Source organism: Natrix helvetica, assembly GCF_964273705.1.
Source record: "Natrix helvetica genome assembly, chromosome: Z".
Lineage (NCBI taxonomy): Eukaryota > Metazoa > Chordata > Lepidosauria > Squamata > Natricidae > Natrix > Natrix helvetica.
Genome location: NC_138554.1, coordinates 137,534,416 through 137,554,539, shown reverse-complemented (window position 1 = coordinate 137,554,539; position 20,124 = coordinate 137,534,416). Strand labels below are relative to the sequence as shown.

Genomic DNA, 20,124 nt, shown 5'->3' with positions numbered 1-20,124 from the left:
CAACTGTCTGAATTTTGATCATAGGATCATGGGAATCCTGCAATAGTGTAAGTGTGAAAAACGGCCGTATCACTTTTTCAATGACGAAACTTGATAAAACTTTGCTGCGGTAAACTTGTATCGTCACTAAATGAACTCTTGTAAGTCAAGGACTATCTGTACCACTCTGTAATGCCTTGGTAAGCCCACACTTGGAATAGGGCTTCCAATTTTGGTCATCACTATATAAAAGAGATACTGATATTCTAGAAAGAGTGCAGAGAAGAGCAACAAAGATGATTAGGGGACTGGAGGCTGAAACATATGAAGAACGGTTGCAGGAACTGGGTATGTCTAGTTTAATGAAAAGAAGGACTAAGGGAGACAGGATAGCAGTATTCCAATATCTCAGGGGTTGCCACAAAGAAGAGGGAGTCAAACTATTCTCCAAAGCACCTGAGGGTAGAACAAGAAGCAATGGGTGGAAACTAATCAAGGAGAGAAGTAACTTAGAACTGAGGAGAAACTTCCTGACAGTTAGAACAATTAATCAGTGGAACAGAAGTTGCCTCCAGAAGTTGTGAATGCCCCAACACTGGATGTTTTTTAGAAGAGAGTCGATAATCATTTGTCTGAAGTGACGTAGGGTTTCCTGCCTAAGCAGGGGGTTGGACTAGAAGACCTCCAAGTTCCCTTCCAACTCTGTTATTCTGTAAACTTTATGGGCATTTGAGACCAGTGATCCAAATAGCATTTTTCAAACAGGATTTCCCTAAACAGGCAAAAGTTCTCTGTTAGGACTTTATGAATCAACTCGAGGAATAGCCTGAAAAAGTTTTTTCTGGGCACTCTTAAAACTGGGCTGGATGGATTTTACTTTCAGAAATTCTCAGCCTTCAGAATGTTGGGGGAGCCCAGGGTGTATTTTGTGTCAAAACAGTCAAGATGGCAGCCATGACTACAGACTTATGAAGCCCCTCCCCTCTTCCCTGGGCTTCAGTTGCGCAGATGTAGCAGCCATCTTGACTTTTTTGACCTTGCTCCCCTCTACAGCCACCTCCAATCGGGTTTGGGATTTGTTTTGTTTGAAAAAAAGAAAAAGAGAAATATTTTTTTCATATTAAGCCTTCTCTTTTTATTTACACCGTGACACATAATAATCCCTACATTCGTTTTAAGTCTACAATAATGGGGGGGGGGGGGGAAGGAAGATCCAGGAAGCACCACTTACATCAGTGTTTCTCAACTTGGCAACTTGAAGATGTCCGGACTTCAACTCCCAGAATTCCCCAGCCAGCGAATGCCAACGTTGAAAAACACTGACTTACATTATACACAACAGTCTTGCAATCTTTTTTAACGCACTCATGACAGCTGATGGGGGGGGGGGGGAAGAATTTTAATCTTACTGAAATAAGAAGTTCAAGACAAAATCAGACTGAAAAAGAAATGCAGAGGCAACCCTACTTACTGTGGTTCTGAAACTAAAGGCACAGAAAAGGAGCATAAAATTAAGTTTTTTCCTATCTTGTCCGTTCTTGAAATCAAATTAGGTCTCCAATCATGGGGCCCAAAATTCCTGGCATTTTTTTCGGACTATCAGTTGATTGATCTGTGAAATATGTCGACATTTGCATAGTGACGAAGGAAAATTGGTAGTTTATGGCATAATTCCCATTATCAACTTCATCACTTCAGTACAACTGGGGCATGGATTATCCTGGATAGTGTTTCTCAATCTTGGGAATTTTTAAGATGGGTGGACTTCAGCTCCCAGAATTCCCCAGCCTGCATGACTAGACTACAATTCCCAGAATTCCCCAGCCAACAAGAGTTGGCTTCAGTGTTTGAACTGTTGAATTCTGGGAGTTGAAGTCCACACATCATTGAGAAACACTGCCTAAATAGTGCAAACTCATGTACAGAGAGAAACTCGGTATGATATATTCAAATAGAAACCACTGTTTCTCCACAGAGATAAAATAATAAGCAGACTGCAGGCCTTTTATTTCTAGAACACAGAACTATAGGTCCAGAATTGTCTTGGCAAACTAGATTTTGAGTCTAAAAAGGCGAGCTTCGGTTACAGAAATTAAAAGAAGAGATAGCTCTACCGGTTCAGTTCTCTGGTAGCAGAGAGTTCCAAGGACTGAATTAAAAACAGATGACAATTCAATTATTCAAAACAAAATTTCTAAAAAGGAAAGAATTGGCAGTGATGTTTTTGGTTCCAACCTATTTTGGGCTACCCAAAAGAAACGTCCTTGGGAAACAGAGCTTAATTGCTCTCTTTTGTTGTTGTTGTTGTTGTTGTTGATTTGTTTTGCTTTAATTTTGGCTTCCTAGCTTTAAAATGGACTCGGGGATTGTTATCATCGCTTTTTTTTTTTTTAAACAAGAAAGGGGGCTGCCGTCGGTATTGTTCAACCAATATAATCACAGGATGTGGCAGGGATTCAGCAACGGAATTTGATGGGATGTCGACAGATTTACTATTCTCTTTTTTTTTTTTTTTCCTTCTTGGTTCGGGGTGACCTTCCCATTTCCAAATGTCAGAAGCTCAAACTTCTCCTTTGAGTCAAGCCGTCTTCGGATAAGCCGCAAGGAAGGGTGTGAGGAATCCATGATGAAGGTGGGTCTTGCATCCAATTGGGCCGGGGGAACGAGAAACGCCCGGGCTTCCTCTCTGGGGGTGAAGCCTGGTTTTGCTGGGAGAAGTCAGTCACAGGATGGGGTCTGTGCCATTCCAGCTGACCACGGCTCCCTTCCACCTGGAAGACCCAAAGAGGCAGAGTTTCATTTTTGGTGGTTTCCCAAAAAGCTGTTCAGCTGGAACAATCCCTTTAAAGCTAGACTCAAGAAATACTTAAAGCGGGCAGGAGTTTGTGAGAGGCTGCTTCTAGCTTTAGTCAAGAAAGTAGAAGGGAGATACAGTCGGCCCCTTGATTTTTGACCACAACTGGGCCCAAAATGTATGCCGCTAAGCGAGGCAGTTGTTAAGTGAGCTTTGCCCTGTTTCACCACCTTTCTTGCCACAGTGGTTAAGTGAATCATTGCAATTGTTAAGTTAGAAGCACGGAGGTTTCCCCCTTGACTTTCCTCATCAGAAGGTCGCCCCCCCACTCACAGACACTGCAACCATCATAAATATGAGTCAGTTGCCAAGCGTCTGAATTTTGATCACATGATCATGGGGAATTCTGTGATGGTCGTTAAGTGTGAAAAACGGTCATAAGTCACTTTTTTCAGTGCCTGTTGTAGGTCGAGAACTGCCTGAATACTGTGATATCATTTTTTTAAAAAAACACAAGATAATCACCCAGTTGTTGGGGAGTTTTGTGTGCACCACAGGCTGTTACTTGTGGGCAGTGATTTTTGGACTGCCTATGGGACTCCCCTCCACTCTGTCATCCCACAGTCACTCCAAGAAGGGCAACAAAAGAGATGCACCCTCTAAATGAGCCCTCATCACTACCTAGACAGGTAGTCCTCGACTTACAGCGATCGCTTAGCGGCTGTTCCAATGCACCCGCCTGCAGTCTAGAGACATGGATTTGAAGCTCCGACAAATCAGTCACATGACCAAACCCTGCACACTCAGCACTCGGACCGCCCCTTAGAGACGTCCGCAGCAGCCCACAATCACATTTCGCGTCAGTTTTATCAAAAAGCAGCATTTATTCCCAGTTTTCGGCAAAACAAGTAAATAAATGGTTCACTTAACAACCGTGGCATTTGCTTTATAACTGCATTATTCACTTAGCAACCATTACAAAAAACATCATAGAAATGAGCTGCTCTCTGTTTCCTGACCACCATGACATAGAATAGAATATAGAATAGAATATAGAATAGGATAGAATTACAATAGAATTACAATAGAATAGAATAGAATAGAATAGAATAGAATAGAATAGAATAGAATAGAATAGAATAGAATAGAATAGAATATAGCATAGCATAGAATAGAATAGAATAGAATAGAATATAGAATAGAATAGAATTACAATAGAATAGAATAGAATATAGAATAGGATAGAATTACAATAGAATTACAATAGAATAGAATAGAATAGAATAGAATAGAATAGAATAGAATAGAATAGAGAATAGAATAGAATTACAATAGAATAGAATTACAATAGAATAGAATATAGAATAGAATATAGAATAGAATATAGAATAGTAGAGTAGAATAGAATTACAATACAATAGAATATAAATAGAAAATAGAATAGTAGAATAGAATAGAATAGAATAGAATATAGAATAGAATAGAATTCTTTATTCTTTATTGGCCAAGTGTGATTGGACACACAAGGAATTTGTCTTTGGTGCATAAGCTCACAGTGTACATAAAGAAAAATAAAATACATTTATCAAGAATCATAAGATACAATCCTTAGTGATAATCATAGGTTAGTAATAAGCAGGGACGTGCGGTTAGGGGAGGCAGGGGAGGCAGAGCCTCACCTCTCTTCATGAAATAATAGTATATAATATTATATACTATATATATATATATATATATATATATATATATATATATATATATATATATATATATATATATATATATATATATATATATATATATATATATATATATATATATATATAAAATATTATAATATTACATACATCCGTCAGCCGCGCCCGGGAGGTGCGGAGGCAGAAATGTTGTTGGCGCTCCCGGATGACGAAGCCATGAAAGCGACTGGAGAACGACCTCGCTGCCCCTTTCGTTGCTTTCCCATTCAGGCGGCTGCGCTTGATGAAAAGCAGCTCCGCGGGGCCCGGCGGCAAGGCTTGAGCGGGGTGACAGAGCAGCCGCCTGAATGGGAAAGCAACGAAAGGGGCTGCGCTTTCACCGCGCTGAAGCCTTGCTGCCTGAATGGGAAGCCGTCCTCGCTGCCCCTTTCGTTGCTTTCCCATTCAGGCAGCAAGGCTTCAGCGAGGTCAAAACGCAGCCCCTTTCGTTGCTTTCCCATTCAGGCGGCTGTTCTGTCACCCCGCTCAAGCCTTGCCGCCGGGCCCCGCGGAGCTGCTTTTCCTGGGCAGCGATTCGTGAAGCCGCTTGACAACCACACAGCCGGCACACCACCTCTCGGGTCGTTAGGAAGCAAACGCAAAGGAACCCACCGCCACGGGCCCACGTTTGTGGGCGCCGGCGGCTGCAAGCCTTGGACAGGCTCTTCTTCTTCCTCCTCCTCTCTCACACCCCTGGGAAGCTCCTGCCCCCATTTTGTGCGTCTCCCTCTCTCACCCCGATTTTTTTCTCGGAGTCGGTGGCTCGGGAAAGGCCCGCCCTGTAGGTGAGTCTCTCGTTTGATGTGGGGCCATTCCCGGGAGCCAACGGGTCTTTTGCTGGCTGCCAAGGCAGGGCTTCGCTGAGGTGACAACGCTGAAGAAGCCATGCAGGAAGAGTTAGGGGGATGCAGAAGGCCCGAGGGAGGCCTCTGGGGATTGGGCTTTGGGTTGGTGGAAGACCTTGAAGGAGTGGGGGGGAAGGAACTGGCGCCGGTGGAGGAAGCAAGGCTACGCGGATCAGTGCACTCCGCGGTCCCCTTAATGTTCACTCAGGAAGGTGGGGGCTGCCTCAGCCTCCTGCACACGTGGTCCCATTCCCCGCCTTCCTGATGACGTCACCAGCCTCACCAGCTGTAACTCTCACCGCACGTCACTGGTAATAAGCAATCAAATGATACTATCAGCCTAACCTCAATACCAGGAAAGATTCTGGAAAAAATAATCAAGCAACGAATTTGCGAACACCTAGAAGCAAACAAAGTAATAGCCAAAAGCCAACATGGATTTGTCAAAAACAGATCATGCCAGACTAATCTTATTGCATTCTTTGATAATGTGACAAAATTAGTGGACCAGAGGAATGCCGTTGATATAGTTTACTTGGACTTCAGTAAGGCTTTTGATAAGGTAGACCATAACCTACTACTAGATAAAGTAGAAGAATGTGGGTTAGACAGCATCACCACCAGATGGATTGGTAACTGGCTGACCAACCGCACTCAACGTGTAGTTCTCAATGGAACTGCATCTACATGGAGGGAAGTATGCAGTGGAGTACCCCAAGGCTCTGTTTTAGGCCCAGTACAACATCTTCATCAATGATTTGGATGAGGGAATAAATGGGGAACTCATCAAATTTGCAGATGATACCAAGCTGGCAGGAATAGCCAACACTCCAGAAGATAGGCTTAAGATACAGAAGGATCTTGACAAACTTGAACATTGGGCACTATCTAATAAAATGAAATTCAATGGTGAAAAGAGTAAGGTTCTACATTTAGGCAACAAAAACGGAATGCACAGGTACAGTATAGGTGATACCATACTCAGTAGTAGTAACTGTGAAAGGGATCTTGGAGTCCTAGTGGACAACCATTTAAATATGAGCCAGCAGTGTGCAGCAGCTGCCAAAAAAGCCAACACAGTTCTAGGCTGCATCAACAGAGGGATAGAATCAAGATCACGTGAAGTGTTAATACCACTTTATAATGCCTTGGTAAGGCCACACTTGGAATACTGCATTCAGTTCTGGTCGCCACGATGTAAAAAAGATGTGGAGACTCTAGAAAGAGTGCAGAGAAGAGCAACAAAGATGATTAGGGGCCTGGAGTCTAAAACATATGAAGAACGGTTGCAGGAACTGGGTATGTTTAGCTTAAGAGAAAGAAGGACTAGGGGAGACATGATAGCATTATTCCAATATCTCAGAGGTTGCCACAAAGAAGAGGGAGTCAAACTATTCTCCAAAGCACCTGAGGGTAGAACAAGAAGCAATGGGTGGAAACTAATCAAGGAGAGAAGCAATTTAGAACTGAGGAGGAATTTCCTGACAGTGAGAACAATTAATCAGTGGAACAGCTTGCCTCCAGAAGTTGTGAATGCCCCAACACTGGAAGTCTTTAAGAAGATGTTGGATAGCTATTTGTCTGAAACGGTATAGGGTTTCCTGCCTAGGCAGGGGGTTGGACTAGAAGACCTCCAAGGTCCCTTCCAACTCTACTATTGTATTGTATTGTATTGTATTGTATTGTATTGTATTATAGGAAACAAATATAAATTGTAAAGATACAAGCAACATAGTTATAGTCATGAGCGGGAGGAGATGGGTAATAGGAAGAATGAGAATAATAATAGTAATACAGTCTTAGTACGTAATATGACAGTGCTCTGGGAATTAGTTGTTAAGCAGGCTGATGGCATTCGGGGAAAAACTGCCCTTGTGTCTAGTTGTTCTTACGACCCTGATGGGCAAGTTTCCGTTACAGTCATAAATTGAGGACTATCTGTAATTTTCAACACACACACACACATACACACACGGTGGGTTGCTCCCGGATCGGCCGAACAGGTCGTAGCGGTGGCAGGAGGCTCCGCCCATCCGCCCGAATGCTTCTGCGCATGTGCAGAAGCGTTGTGTGAGAGAGAGCGAACCCGAAGTAAAAAAAAAATGGAAACCCTCCACGGACACCCCCCCCCCATAGATGTTTCTTCTGAGTAAGGAAAGATCCTCACAAGGCTTGTTCTTTGGACGAAAAAGACGCGATATAAATCTTGCACACTGTGTTCCTGGCTGGCCATTCCTCTCTTCCATTGGACTGGGAGTGAAAACTCACGGTTGGCCTCTGCAGAATCCATGATGGCGTCTGCACCTCTCAGCAAGCCTGTTTTTTATGATTTTGTAAGGCAACCAGGCCTCTGGAAGGAACAACTAGCAGCCGTTTAACAGCCCAGCTTCTGTGTCTCGGCCAGGACAATAGGGCTTAGTCGGCATCTCCTAATTGGCGCCCTTCGCCTGCAGGATGGAGGCTCCTAACAGCCCCGACTGGCTGTTCTCTTAACAAGCCCACCATTCATGCTTATTTATGGCCCCAGCTTCAAGCAGAGCCAAATTGACGAGCGCTATTGAAATCTTTCTTGGGAAGCAGAGAAAAGAGAAAGAAAGTGGGGCAGGAGAACTCAGTTCTCTGGAACAATATTGCTCGCCACCTTAACTGAACTCTACAGACCCCTCTGAAGGTACAGTCAGCAGTGGCGAATTCCCCCCCCCCCCACTTGGTCACTTCTAATTTTAAAGAGTCAAAGAAAGCCACGAAAAGTTCAGGCCTGTTCCTGAACCCTCACGATGATAGTGTTTGTATCGGAAGGTGATTTATTTCTCCTGGAAAAATAGGAGTTTAGAAGGAATGCAGAAATAATCCAGTTCCCTGGCACAGATGGTTTCCTTTTTTCTTTTTTAAACTAAAGCCAAACATATCAGCCTTATAAACCATGCCATTCTTGGTTTTTCTTTAAAAAAAAAAACCTAGCCGATAACCTAGCTTTGCCCGGGTATTTATTTATAGGGGGAAAATATCCGGACCAAATCTAATTTCTACTGTTGGATTTTCCCCTTTACCAGAGGGAGCCCCCTTGTGGAGTACTGTGAAGCCATTACCATGGCAACTCCACTGCACTGTACAGTAGAAGCCATTTTATGGCAGTAAGGTAGAAACCGTTTTAAGGCACAACAGGCTGTATATTAACAGAACATGCACCCTGACGGGTTTTAGGGGTGTCTTACCTCCACAATGTCATCATCTGTGTACCACACACACACACACATATAATAAATTGTTCCAGTTCCTAGGTCCTTGGTTAGGACTCAAGCTTTTGAGCTACCAACCAGCCCCAAAGACAGTGAAATTCACCAAAGATTAACCAAACAACAACAACAACAACAATAACAACAACAACAACAATAATAACAATAATAGAATTTTAAAGCGAAAGGTAAAAGCTTACAAATAACAAGAATGGTGCAAAGGCAGTCAAGAAAAGTGAAGAATTGGAGTGCACCTGGACCAGATGAGCTACATGGTTTCTGGCTAAAGGCACTTACAAGTATGCACGAAAGATTGGCAGCCCAAATGAACCAGATCTTAAAAACACCTGACAATGATGAATGGATGACAACTGGAATGATATTTTTGATCCAAAAAGATAAAGAAAAAGGAAAGGACCCTGGAAACTACAGGCCAATCACTTGTTTGCCAACAACATACAAGCTCCTTACTGGTATCATTGCAAACCAAATTTACGGATACTTGGAAAGAAATCACTCGCTTCCCGTAGAACAGAAAGGATGCTGCAAAAATTCAAGAGGAACCAAGGACCAACTGCTGATTGACAAGCTAATCCTAAAGAATTCAGAGAAAAGATGAACCAAGCTGTTCATGGCTTGGATAGGCTATAAGAAAGCGTTTGATTCAGTTCCCCACAGCTGGATCAAGAAATGCCTGAAAATCTTTGGCATCAGCAGCAACAGACCAAAATTCATGGAAACTTGAATGAACCTCTGGAAAATGAAGCTTATGGTTAATGGAGAAGAACTGGGTGAAGTTTAAATTAAATGAGGCGTTTTCCAGGGTGATTTCCTTTATTTATTTATTTATTTCTTAGCGCTTATAGACCGCCCCCTCTCCCAAAAGGGACTCAGGGCGGTGTACAGTCCATATCAAAAACATCATAAATAACTATAAAATTTAAACAATTAAAATTATTAAGTGGATAGATACATAAATAAGAGGAGGATAAAAAGATATACAGAACTGTATTGCTAAGTAAATAATTTAAAATATACAGAATTTAAAACCCCAATGTCCTATAAAATTAAGCCCCCTAAAAAACCAGTAAGAAATATATATGCCAGGAGGTAGACGTTAAAAATTATGCCAGGCCAGCCAGTCGGAACAGGTGTGTCTTCAGTTTCTGCCGGAAGGAGCGGAAGTCAGTGGTGGTTCTAATGTCGGGGGGGAGGTCATTCCAGAGGGTTGGGCCCATCACAGAGAAGGCCCTACTCCTTGGTGTCGCCCGTTGGCATTGCCTAGTGGACGGCACCAGGAGAAGCCCCTCCCTGTGAGAGCGAATTGGCCGCAGGGATGTGTGTGGGAGGATGCGATTCTCCCTTTCACCCCTACTTTTTGTACTCTCAATTCTACCACTGACAACCATTTTGAAGAAGGTGAATTGTGGATACGAACTTGCAAAGAAAGGACTGAAAATTTCACACTTGGTGTACATGGATGATTTGAAGCTGTTTGGTAAAACAAAAGCTGGACTTTAATTTATTAATTGAAAGCACAAAAGAATTTAGCCAAGACATTGGTATGCAGTTTGGAATTGACAAATGTGCAAGAATGGTAACCAAGGCAGGCAAGGTCCTAGAAGATGATGGAATACAACTTGAGAATGAAGAAATGATAAAGGCGGTAAAACCAGAAGAAGGCTACAAGTACTTGGGGATTTTAGAGGCCTCTGACTTAATGCATAATAATGTCAAGGGATTAACCTCAGCCAAGTACATTCGACGAATTCACAAGATATTAAAATCCAAACTGAGTGGAGGAAACATCATAAAAGCCATAAATACCTGGGCTATACCTGTAAATTGATACTCTGCAGGAATAATTGATAGAGTTGGACAATTTGGACAGAAAAACAATGAAGCTTATGACAATGAATCATGCTTTGCACCCTAAAAGTGATGTTGACCGATTGTATCTACCAAGAGCAGAAGGTGGTTGAGGCCTCCTACAAGTAAAGCAGACTGTGGAAGAAGAAAGACACAGCTTGAATGATTACATTCAGAAAAGTGAAGAACCAATGATTAAGGAAGTAAATAAAGAAGGCTTTTTGAAGAAAACTAAGTTAAAAGCTGAATATAAGAAAGAAGTAATTGAGAAGCGAGCTGAAAATTGGAAAAGCAAAGCTATGCATGGCCAATACTTGAAAAGTATTGAAGGCAAAGCTGACCAAAAACTAACTTGGAACTGGTTAAGATCAGGAGTACTGAAAAAAGAAACAGAAGGCTTTATTTTGGCAGCTCAAGAACAAGCCTTAGCCACAAATTCCATGAAGGTAAAAATTCAACATGTTACCACCAACAGCAAATGTCGCCTCTGTAATGAGAAAGATGAGACAGTCGACCACTTGATCAGCGGGTGCAGCAAAATTTCACAAACTGACTACCTACAACGCCATGACGGCGTTGCTAAGATTATTCACTGGAAATCGTGCCAAAAGTTTGGATTTGAGTACAGCAAAAACCACTGGGACCATCAGGTTGAGAAGGTTTTAGAGAATGAGAAAGTCAAGATCTTGTGGGACTTCAGAATCCAGACTGACAGGCACTTGGCCTACAACACACCTGACATAACAATAATTGAAAAGAAAAAAGTATGGTTCATTGACATTGCAATGCCTGGTGATGCACGAATTGAAGATAAACAGCAAGAAAAAATCACAAAATACCAGGACTTGCAAATTGAGGTTGAGCGACTGTGGAAAAAGAAATCATGTGTTGTCCCAATTGTAATTGGAGCCCTTGGAGCAATACCTAAAGGGCTACCTGGCTATTTGGAAATTCTAAATTTACCTGACTTGAACATTCTGACTCTACAAAAAACAACCCTACTTGGAACAACTTATATCCTCTGACGTTACCTTAACAGTTCCTAGGTCCTTGGTTAGGACTCGAGCTGTTGAGCTACCAACCAGCCCCAAAGGCTGTGAATCTCATCAAAGATTAACATAATAATAATAATAATAATAATAATAATAATAATAATAATAATAATAATAATAATAATAATAATAATAATAATAATAATAATAATAATAATAATAATAATAATAATAATAATAAAAATTTAAAGCAAAAGGTAAAAACTAACAAATGCTGAGAATGAAAAAGAAAAGAACAAAAGAACAAAAGTTCAGAAATCAAAGAGAAAGGGAAAATTAAAAAATGACGTCTGGTTTTCTTTTGGAGAAACCAATGGAAGAGAATTTGCCTATAAAGGTTGTGGGAGCTTCATTACTGGAAGCTTCTAGACTGTGTTGAAATATTCATGATTGGGAGAGACATGGGAACAAGGTCAGCCAATGAATAGGCATAGCAGCTAAGTCAGCCAATGGGAGCTTAAGCAGATCTGAGTCTGTGCAGAGAATTGAAACAGAAACTTAAGCAGTCTGCTGCTCTGAGAAGTAAACTAGCAGTTTGTCTGGGCTTGTCTGCTGATATGAAGCTAACTGCTTGTGTTTGCCAGTAACTCTCCTTGTGTTTACTTGGAAGAACCACTTGCTGATATTGTATATTTATTCATCTATTCCAGTTGAATCAGTTATCTGTGTGTACTTTCTGGATTTGATTTTTCTGCAACAAACTCTGGACTGCCATCTGTCAGAAACGGTTTAGGATCTCCTGCTTGGGTGGAGGGGTTGGATTAGATGACCTACAAGGTCCCTTCCAACTCTGTTAATCTCATCTGATCTTTTACAGCAGCCATTAAGTATAAATATAAATTCATACAAATCTAACTCTGTGGTTACAACATTGTTTAACTCTTTTCTACAATCTCTTTTTTTTTTCTAATCATGAAAACCATAATTTCATTTTTTTCTATTTTGTGCAAAAAGATCAGTAAGTGAGCATGCAAAAATTCCCAGAATTCCCCAGCCAGAATATGTGGGCATCAATCCCAAAACTGATCCTTTTAACTCCCTAAATTCCCTGGGCAGCAAATGAGGACTTCAACACCCAGAATTCCCCAGTGTTCTAGAAATTCCCTAGCTAGCATGTTTTAACTTCGATTCCAAGAATTCCCCAAAAGTTACCCGAAGGGAGAAAATAAAAATACACGAAGTGTAATTTATCTGGTTTTATTAAACACTGCTAGGAAGCATCAGCCATCAAATATATTTTTATTTCATTTTATCTTTATTTTATTTCTCCCTTTAGGTCTGTGAACTTTGGTTGGAATTTTTTTTACGGAAGATAACATTTATTGTCCCTGAAAACAAATCTTTCTATTGCACAGATTTGAATTCAAGCAGAGTGGATAAAAATTGGATTTTTAAATTTTAAATCGGATTTTTTAAAATCAAATTTATTTTAATAAAATGCTTTTGGAATAAAAAAAAATCTATCTAAAGATAGTTTTCTATTATAGATATATTAATAATTTAGTTTATTGGGCATGAAATGGAGCTTAGTTATGTAGCATGAGGCTGTGCATTCTGCAATATTTTTACATTTTTGGTGAACCCATTCAATGACTCCAAGCTCTGCAAACTGAGATACTGTAACATGCCCTGCAGTGACGCATTGACACGATTTCACAGTGACCATGAGATAAATCATAAAACAAAGTTCAGGAATATTCCTTCATCCCATTGCTTTGCAAATCTGTGCATACTACAAACTCTGTCATTGTTTGAAGAGAAATGCATCTGTACCACCACCAGAGGCGCTAAGCGTGAGGAGGAAGGGCAAGCAGTGAAAATGAAAGTGAAACCACCTAAACAGCTTATAAATATAAATATCAAAGAGCGCCTGTCATTTCAGATCCATCATGGCAGCGCCTGTTAGCGGACATCCACTCACCTGCTGCCCGCCACGCAGGGGTGGGCTTCAAAAATTTCAGCAACGGGTTCTCTGCCCGGTTGCTAGGTGGGCGTGGCCATGGTGGGCGTGGCCTAGTTGGCTGCCTACACCGTGGGGGGGAATTTTCACCTTCCCCAGGCTCCAGAGGCTTTCCTCGAGCCCCTGGGAGAGCGAAAACTGCCTCTCCCAGGCTTTGGAGGCCTTCCGGGAGGCCCGTTTTTCCCTGGGAGAGGTGGGGCGGACGGGGTAGGATGGGATTTGGAGGTTCTCTGAATCTGGCATAATGTTAGCTACGGGTTCTCCTGAACCCGTGCAACCCGTAGCAGCCTACTCCTGCTGCTACATCCCACACCGTGTGGTGTCACTGCCACATCACCAGCTGTCCCTTCAAAGTGAAAGGGCCTGTCGGTGAGTCAACAGCAGATCAAAGGAGGAGCCACTGCGGGACAGAGATAACAGCTGCTCTTTAAAAATTATGATTTAATACAATACAATACAATAGCAGAGTTGGAAGGGACCTTGGAGGTCTTCTAGTCCAACCCCCTGCCTAGGCAGGAAACCCTATACCGTTTCAGACAAATGGCTGTCCAACATCTTCTTAAAGACTTCCAGTGTTGGAGCATTCAAAACTTCTGGAGGCAACTTCTGTTCCACTGATTAATTGTTCTAACTGTCAGGAAGTTTCTCCTCAGTTCTAAGTTGCTTCTCTCCTTGATTAGTTTCCACCCATTGCTTCTTGTTCTACCCTCAGGTGCCTTGGAGAATAGCTTGACTCCATCTTCTTTGTGGCAACCCCTGAGATATTGGAAGACTGCTATCATGTCTCCTCTAGTCCTTCTTTCTCTTAAGCTAGACATACCCAGTTCCTGCAACCGTTCTTCTTATGTTTTAGTCTCCAGTCCCCTCATCCTCTTTGTTGCTTTTCTCTGCTCTCTTTCTAGAGTCTCCACATCTTTTTTACATCGTGGCGACCAGAACTGAATGCAAATATTCCAAGTGTGGCCTTACCAAGGCATTATAAAGTGGTCTTAACACTTCACGTGATCTTGATTCTATCCCTCTGTTGATGCAGCCTAGGACTGTGTTGGCTTTTTTGGCAGCTGCTGCACACTGCTGGCTCCTATTTAAACGGTTGTCCACTAGGACTCCAAGATCCCTTTCACAGTTACTACTATTGAGCAAGGTGCCACCTATACTGTACCTGTGCGTTTTGTTAAATCAATTTAAATCAAGCCTTTTTACTAGTGATTTAAATCGTGATTTAAATCGACTTGATTTAAATCAAATCCACCTTGAATTCAAGGCAAGATAAATGCTAACAGAGACAGGTCTTCATTTTGGGGGGGGGGGGGGAGGGCTGGCGCTTTTTGAATGCAAGATTGAGAAAAATAAACAAAAAAACATAAGTAGCTCTGTCTGGATAGGGTAGAGTTAACGCAAGTTATTTCCTCCACCGGAGACAGAAAACAAGAAAGGATTAAGAGAGCAAGATGAATCTTCCTTCAGGCAACTAAATGTATTCGCCCGACCAAAAAGAAAAAAGAAAAAAAGATCAAGGAAGCCCACATCCCATTTACTCTTCGATCTTAATTCAACTTCTTAAGCATATTTTGGAGGCTTGAATTAAGAGGGGCAGCCAAGAACCTTAAGCCAAGCAGCCTTAAAGGAACGTGAAGGGGCTAATGGTGAGACAAGGAGTCCGGGGGAAATATTTCTAAAAGGTTATCCATCATAAGGAGAACCAAAATTAAAGTTCCTCCAGGCAAGGTGCGCAGACATTCCAAGTAGTGTTGTGAAAGAAAAACATACCTGTTTTAAAAAAAATAAAAATCCCTTCTGCAATCTGTAAGCTCTGGAGACCCTTAGGAAATTTATGATATTCCCCCACACACACACACACACACACAAAAAAAACCCAGCCGCGACTGCTAAACGCCCCAGCAATTTCCACCCCTCCCTCTTCCCCTTGTAGGATTTTAAGTGAATAAAAAACAGTCAGGAAACAATTGGTAATAGAGGTGATTTGGAGCCATGCAGTTGTCATAGAAGCCATTTTTTTTTTAATGGTAGCTAAAGGGTCTGATGTATATATCTTTAATGTATATGGGGATTTACAGTGAAGGAAAAAGATCTATTTATCTGCACCCACGTTTGCAAGGGTGTGTGTGTGGTGGTGGCCTGGAAAGCAGGAAGGGGACTTGTGATTGTGTGACCTACATTGATGCTGCGCGCTGGCACAAAGGGACAGGGTTTTAACTGAATAGATGCAACAGTGTAGTAATTGTATAGTAGTAGACTGCAGAGCAGAACAGAATAGATATTCTGCATAAGGGCCCTTTTGATTTAAAAAAAAAAAAGGAAAACAAAAATATATGCCCCCGACTTACAACCACAATTTAGCCTAAAATTTCTGTTGCTAAATGAGACATTTGTTCTATGGATTTTGACCCATTTTATGACCTTAATAAGCAAACGGTTGTAAGTCAAGGACTACCTATAGTAGACTACAGAACAGAAGAGAAATTCTGCATAAGGGCATGGAATCCACACTGGAATCTACACAAAGATACACAAAAACACACACATAGGAACACACACACACACACACACACACAAAGAGAGAGAGAGAGAGAGAGAGAGAGAGAGAGAGAGAGAGAGAGAGAGAGAGAGAGAGGGAGAGAGAAATTATTCAAGCAAAGAAGAAAGAAGAGGGACAGAGAAGAGCAACGAAGGTGATTAGGGGACTGGAGGCTAAAACATACGATGAACGGTTGAGGGGACTAGATATGTCTACTCTAACTAGGAGAAGGACTAGGAGCAGTCTTCCAATATTTGAAGGCTGGTCACAAAAAAAGAAGGGGTCAAATTATTCTCCAAAGCCCCTGAAGGCAGGAGAAAAACCAACGGATGGGAACTAATCAAGGAGAGAAGCAATCTAGAACTAAGAATTTCCCGACACTGAGAACAATTAACCAGGGAAACAGAAGTTGTCTCCAGAAGTTGTGGGTGCTGGAGGTTTTTAAGAAGAGACTGGGCTGCCATTTACCTAAAATGGTAGAGGGCAGTGATGGCTAACATTTTTGTCCTGGCAGGACTAAAGTCTGTGTGTGCGCGACCATGCCCATAATGCAATGCGCCAATGACACACACACCCATGCTCCCCCCTCCCCCGTGCCTGCACGCATGATGCCTCCACCCCCCCCCAATTTGGGCCTAGCAGGCTCCCTGCAGCCTCCTGGGACAAAAAACGGGGTGCGGGAGGTGCACCCACCCGCATATGCGTTGGCACCCTCCCGCGCATGCACGCATGACCACCCAACCCCGCGCATGCACGCACATCTCCCACATGCACACCAGAGACCCAAAGATCAGCTGGCTGGTGGGAGGCACACAGTGGAGCTGAAGGTTGGACTAGAAGACCTCTAATGTACCTTCCAACTCTGTTGTTCTGTTAAGCTAAACCAGGGGGGGGGATTGGCACTTACTTCGTCCGAATGCAATGCTCCAAAGGAGAAACGAGGTCATTCTCTGGGTTTTCCACATACAGCTGTGAGGTGTCTGCGGAGACAAGGAAGGTCAGCATTCGTTGCCATCAATTAATGATCCTATTTTGGCCCAGCTGCCGACAACGACATGGAGATGGAGGACGGAATTTACCTCATGGTAATTTAAAAGGAAACTGGGACGACGATTGGAATGTCAGCGGTTATAAACCCGGATAGATATACAGGTCGTCCTTGACTTAACAACAGCTCATCTAGTGAACGTTCAAAGTTACAGCACTGAAAAAAGAGTCACTTATGACCGTTTTTCACACTTACGACCGTTGCAGCATCCCCATGGACACGCGATTGAAATTCAGGAATGCTTGGCGACTGACTCATATTTATGGCGGTTGCAAGTGTCCTGGGGTGTGTGTGTGTGTGTGTCGATTTCACACAATCCCCCTTTGCGACTTTCTGACACGCAAAGTCAATGGGGGAAGCCAGATCCGTTTCAACGACCGTGTGGCTGACTTCACAACTGCAGGGTTCAATTAACACATGTGTGGAGAAATGTCTTAAAATGGGGGCAAAACTCACTTAACAAACGTCTCACTTAGAGCACAAATGTTGAGCTCAATCGTGGTCACAAGTCAAGACTCTAGAAACAGAGAAGAGCAACAAAGAGGATTAGGGGACTGGAGGCTAAAACATATGAAGAACGGTTGCAGGGACTGAGTATGTTTAGTCCAGGGGTCGGCAAACTTAAACACTCAAAGAGCCATTTGGACCCGTTTCCCACAGAAAAGAAAAGACCGGGAGCCACAAAAGTCCTAACCGGAAGCCCCCCATTCAATTCTGGAGCTGACCGGAAGTTCACTTCCCCCACCATAGAGTCTCCTCCTAGCGCGGCGTACTTTTTCCTCTACCTGTCATAACCGAAAGCCCTATCAATGGTGGAGACAACTGGAAAATCCTCCCCTTGCCATAGAGTCTTCTCCTGGAGCACTCTGCTTCTCTCCCCCCCTCACCCCACCGGAAGCTCCTCTCAAAATTGTGGCACCGACCGGTGACGGAGCCGCAGCAGAGGGAGGAAAGAGCCACATGCGGCTCCAGAGCCGCAGTTTGCTGACCCCTGGTCTAGTTCAATGAAAAGAAGGACTAGGGGAGACATGATAGCAGTCTTCCAATATCTCAGGGGCTGCCACAAAGAAGAGGGAGTCAAACTATTCTCCAAAGCACCTGAGGGTAGAACAAGAAGCAATGGGTGGAAACTAATCAAGGAGAGAAGCAACTTAGAATTAAGAGAACTTTCCTGACAGTTATTGATCATTGTAGGACGGATCCTGAAGTTGAAGCTCAAATATTTTGGTCACCAAATGAAAAAGATGATTCCTTGGAGAAGACCCTGAGGTTGGGAAAGATGTAAGGCGAAAGGAGAAGGGGCTGGCAGAGGATGAGATGGTTAGATAAGTGTCATCGAAGCAAGGAACACAAATTTGTGCAGAGTCTGAGAGACAGTGGAGGACACTGGCGTGTCCTGGCATGGAAAAAATGGTCACCTTTTTCATAAGACACTTTTTCGGTGTCGTTTGTAACTTTGACTGGTCACCAAACCAACTGTTGCACGTTGAGGATTACCTGTAGTCTGTCGTAACTTTTGACCGTCACTCAGGGGTTATTAAGTGAGGACTTCCTGTACTTTTCATTTCTTTAGCCGCTCTGTATCCCCCCGCCCTCCGTACAATCCTCGCGTTGTGCATAACCAGGCGAGTTTGGCCAAGAAAGCATCTTTTAAGAGCCGCGGTGTCGCAGTGGTCAGAGTGCAGTACTGCAGGCTACATCTGCTGATCAGTTTGGCAGTTCGATTCTTACCAGGCTCAAGGTTGACTCAGCCTTCCATTCTTCCGAGTTGGGTAAAATGAGGAGCCAGATTGTTGGGGGCAAATAGCCTGACTCTGTAAACCGCTTAGAGAGAGCTGTAAAAGCACTGTGAAGCGGTATATAAGTCTAAGTGTTATTGCTATTGCTAACTTTTGAGGATCAGGAGATGCCGGGAGAAGGTGGATTACACAACTTCTGGCCCAAAGGTTGCCCCAAATCCAGGGAGAAGGAGAGCCAACTGCAACAGCAAAACATCAAATTCCACCCCATTTCTTTCAAAACAAATTATGCCACACACACACACACACACACACACCTCTGTACCAAGAAGTTGTGGGGAGGGGAAGGGGACATACGGCATGGTTAGGTCTGTGGATATCTTGGGAAAACAAAATTTTTAAGCTGCCACGGATGACAACAGGCTAACCAAGTGTGGGGTGAAGACGAAAATGTCAGGCCTCTCTGCAGCTCTGAAATTACACCGCGGAGGGTGAGAAATAAACAGGAGGGCCAGGGAGAAAAATAAGAGGAAAAACAGACAAGAAAGACTTGATGGCGTCCCGCATTGTAAATGTGGCTGTTTTTGATAAAAGGTCTTTCAAACAGTGCTCCTGCCTCTTTGGAATTGCGAGCTAATGGGCAGCGGAGGTTAAAGAAATAAAAATAAAACGGCCCGAAATTTACTACAATGGACATTTCTTTTGAAAATTTAATAGCATGCCATTTTCCTGTAATTTCCGTAAGTTCTCGAGTTAGCGACTGTGGCTTGAGAATTGGGAGGAGAACTTCCACAAAGCAATTGGTCCTGTCCAATTTCGTTCTATTTATTTATTAAATGTTTATGAGGGCCCCACCCGCCTCTGCTGTAAGGAGACTACGGGGCTCCATTTTATGACCTTTTTTTTTTGCCACGGTGGTTAAGCAAGCCACTGCAGTCGTTAAGTGAATTAATTGCCTGGTCTTTAACTGAAGCCAGCTCTCACCCACCCCCACACCCGGTTGATTTTCTTAAGTTCCCGCAGTTACGTGATTTCCGTCTGTTGTTCTTGGCAACAAATTTACATTTACGACGGGGTCGCAAAGTTGTGTGGCGGAATTGTGAGAGTAGCGTTTGCGACCCTAACCCAGCTGATTTCTCACAAGTCGGTGAGGAAATCAGGAGGAAATTCACCCGTTGCGATCATGTAGTGTCTTGCTTAATGACTCTGGTGGCTCACTTAACAATTGTGGTTAAAAAGAAGCTGGTAAAACTGTGTGACAGCTCACTTAATTACCACATAATTATAAAATTTTGGTCCCAACTGTACTCCTTGACTTATGACCCAC

The 20,124-nt window shown here is 42.9% G+C and overlaps 1 protein-coding gene across 1 annotated transcript in view; it reads right to left on the bottom strand.

The window, feature by feature from the left end:
- Positions 1–1,117: 1,117 nt before the first annotated feature.
- Positions 1,118–20,124, bottom strand: part of MINDY4 (MINDY lysine 48 deubiquitinase 4) — a gene marked incomplete at its 5' end in the record, with an annotated part of 57,900 nt that continues 38,893 nt past the window's right edge. The window contains 2 exons of the mRNA XM_081970679.1: positions 1,118–2,750; positions 16,918–16,990. Of these exons, the coding sequence (XP_081826805.1) occupies positions 2,702–2,750; positions 16,918–16,990 (122 nt within the window). The 3' untranslated portion in view covers positions 1,118–2,701. The remainder of the gene's footprint in view (positions 2,751–16,917; positions 16,991–20,124) is intronic.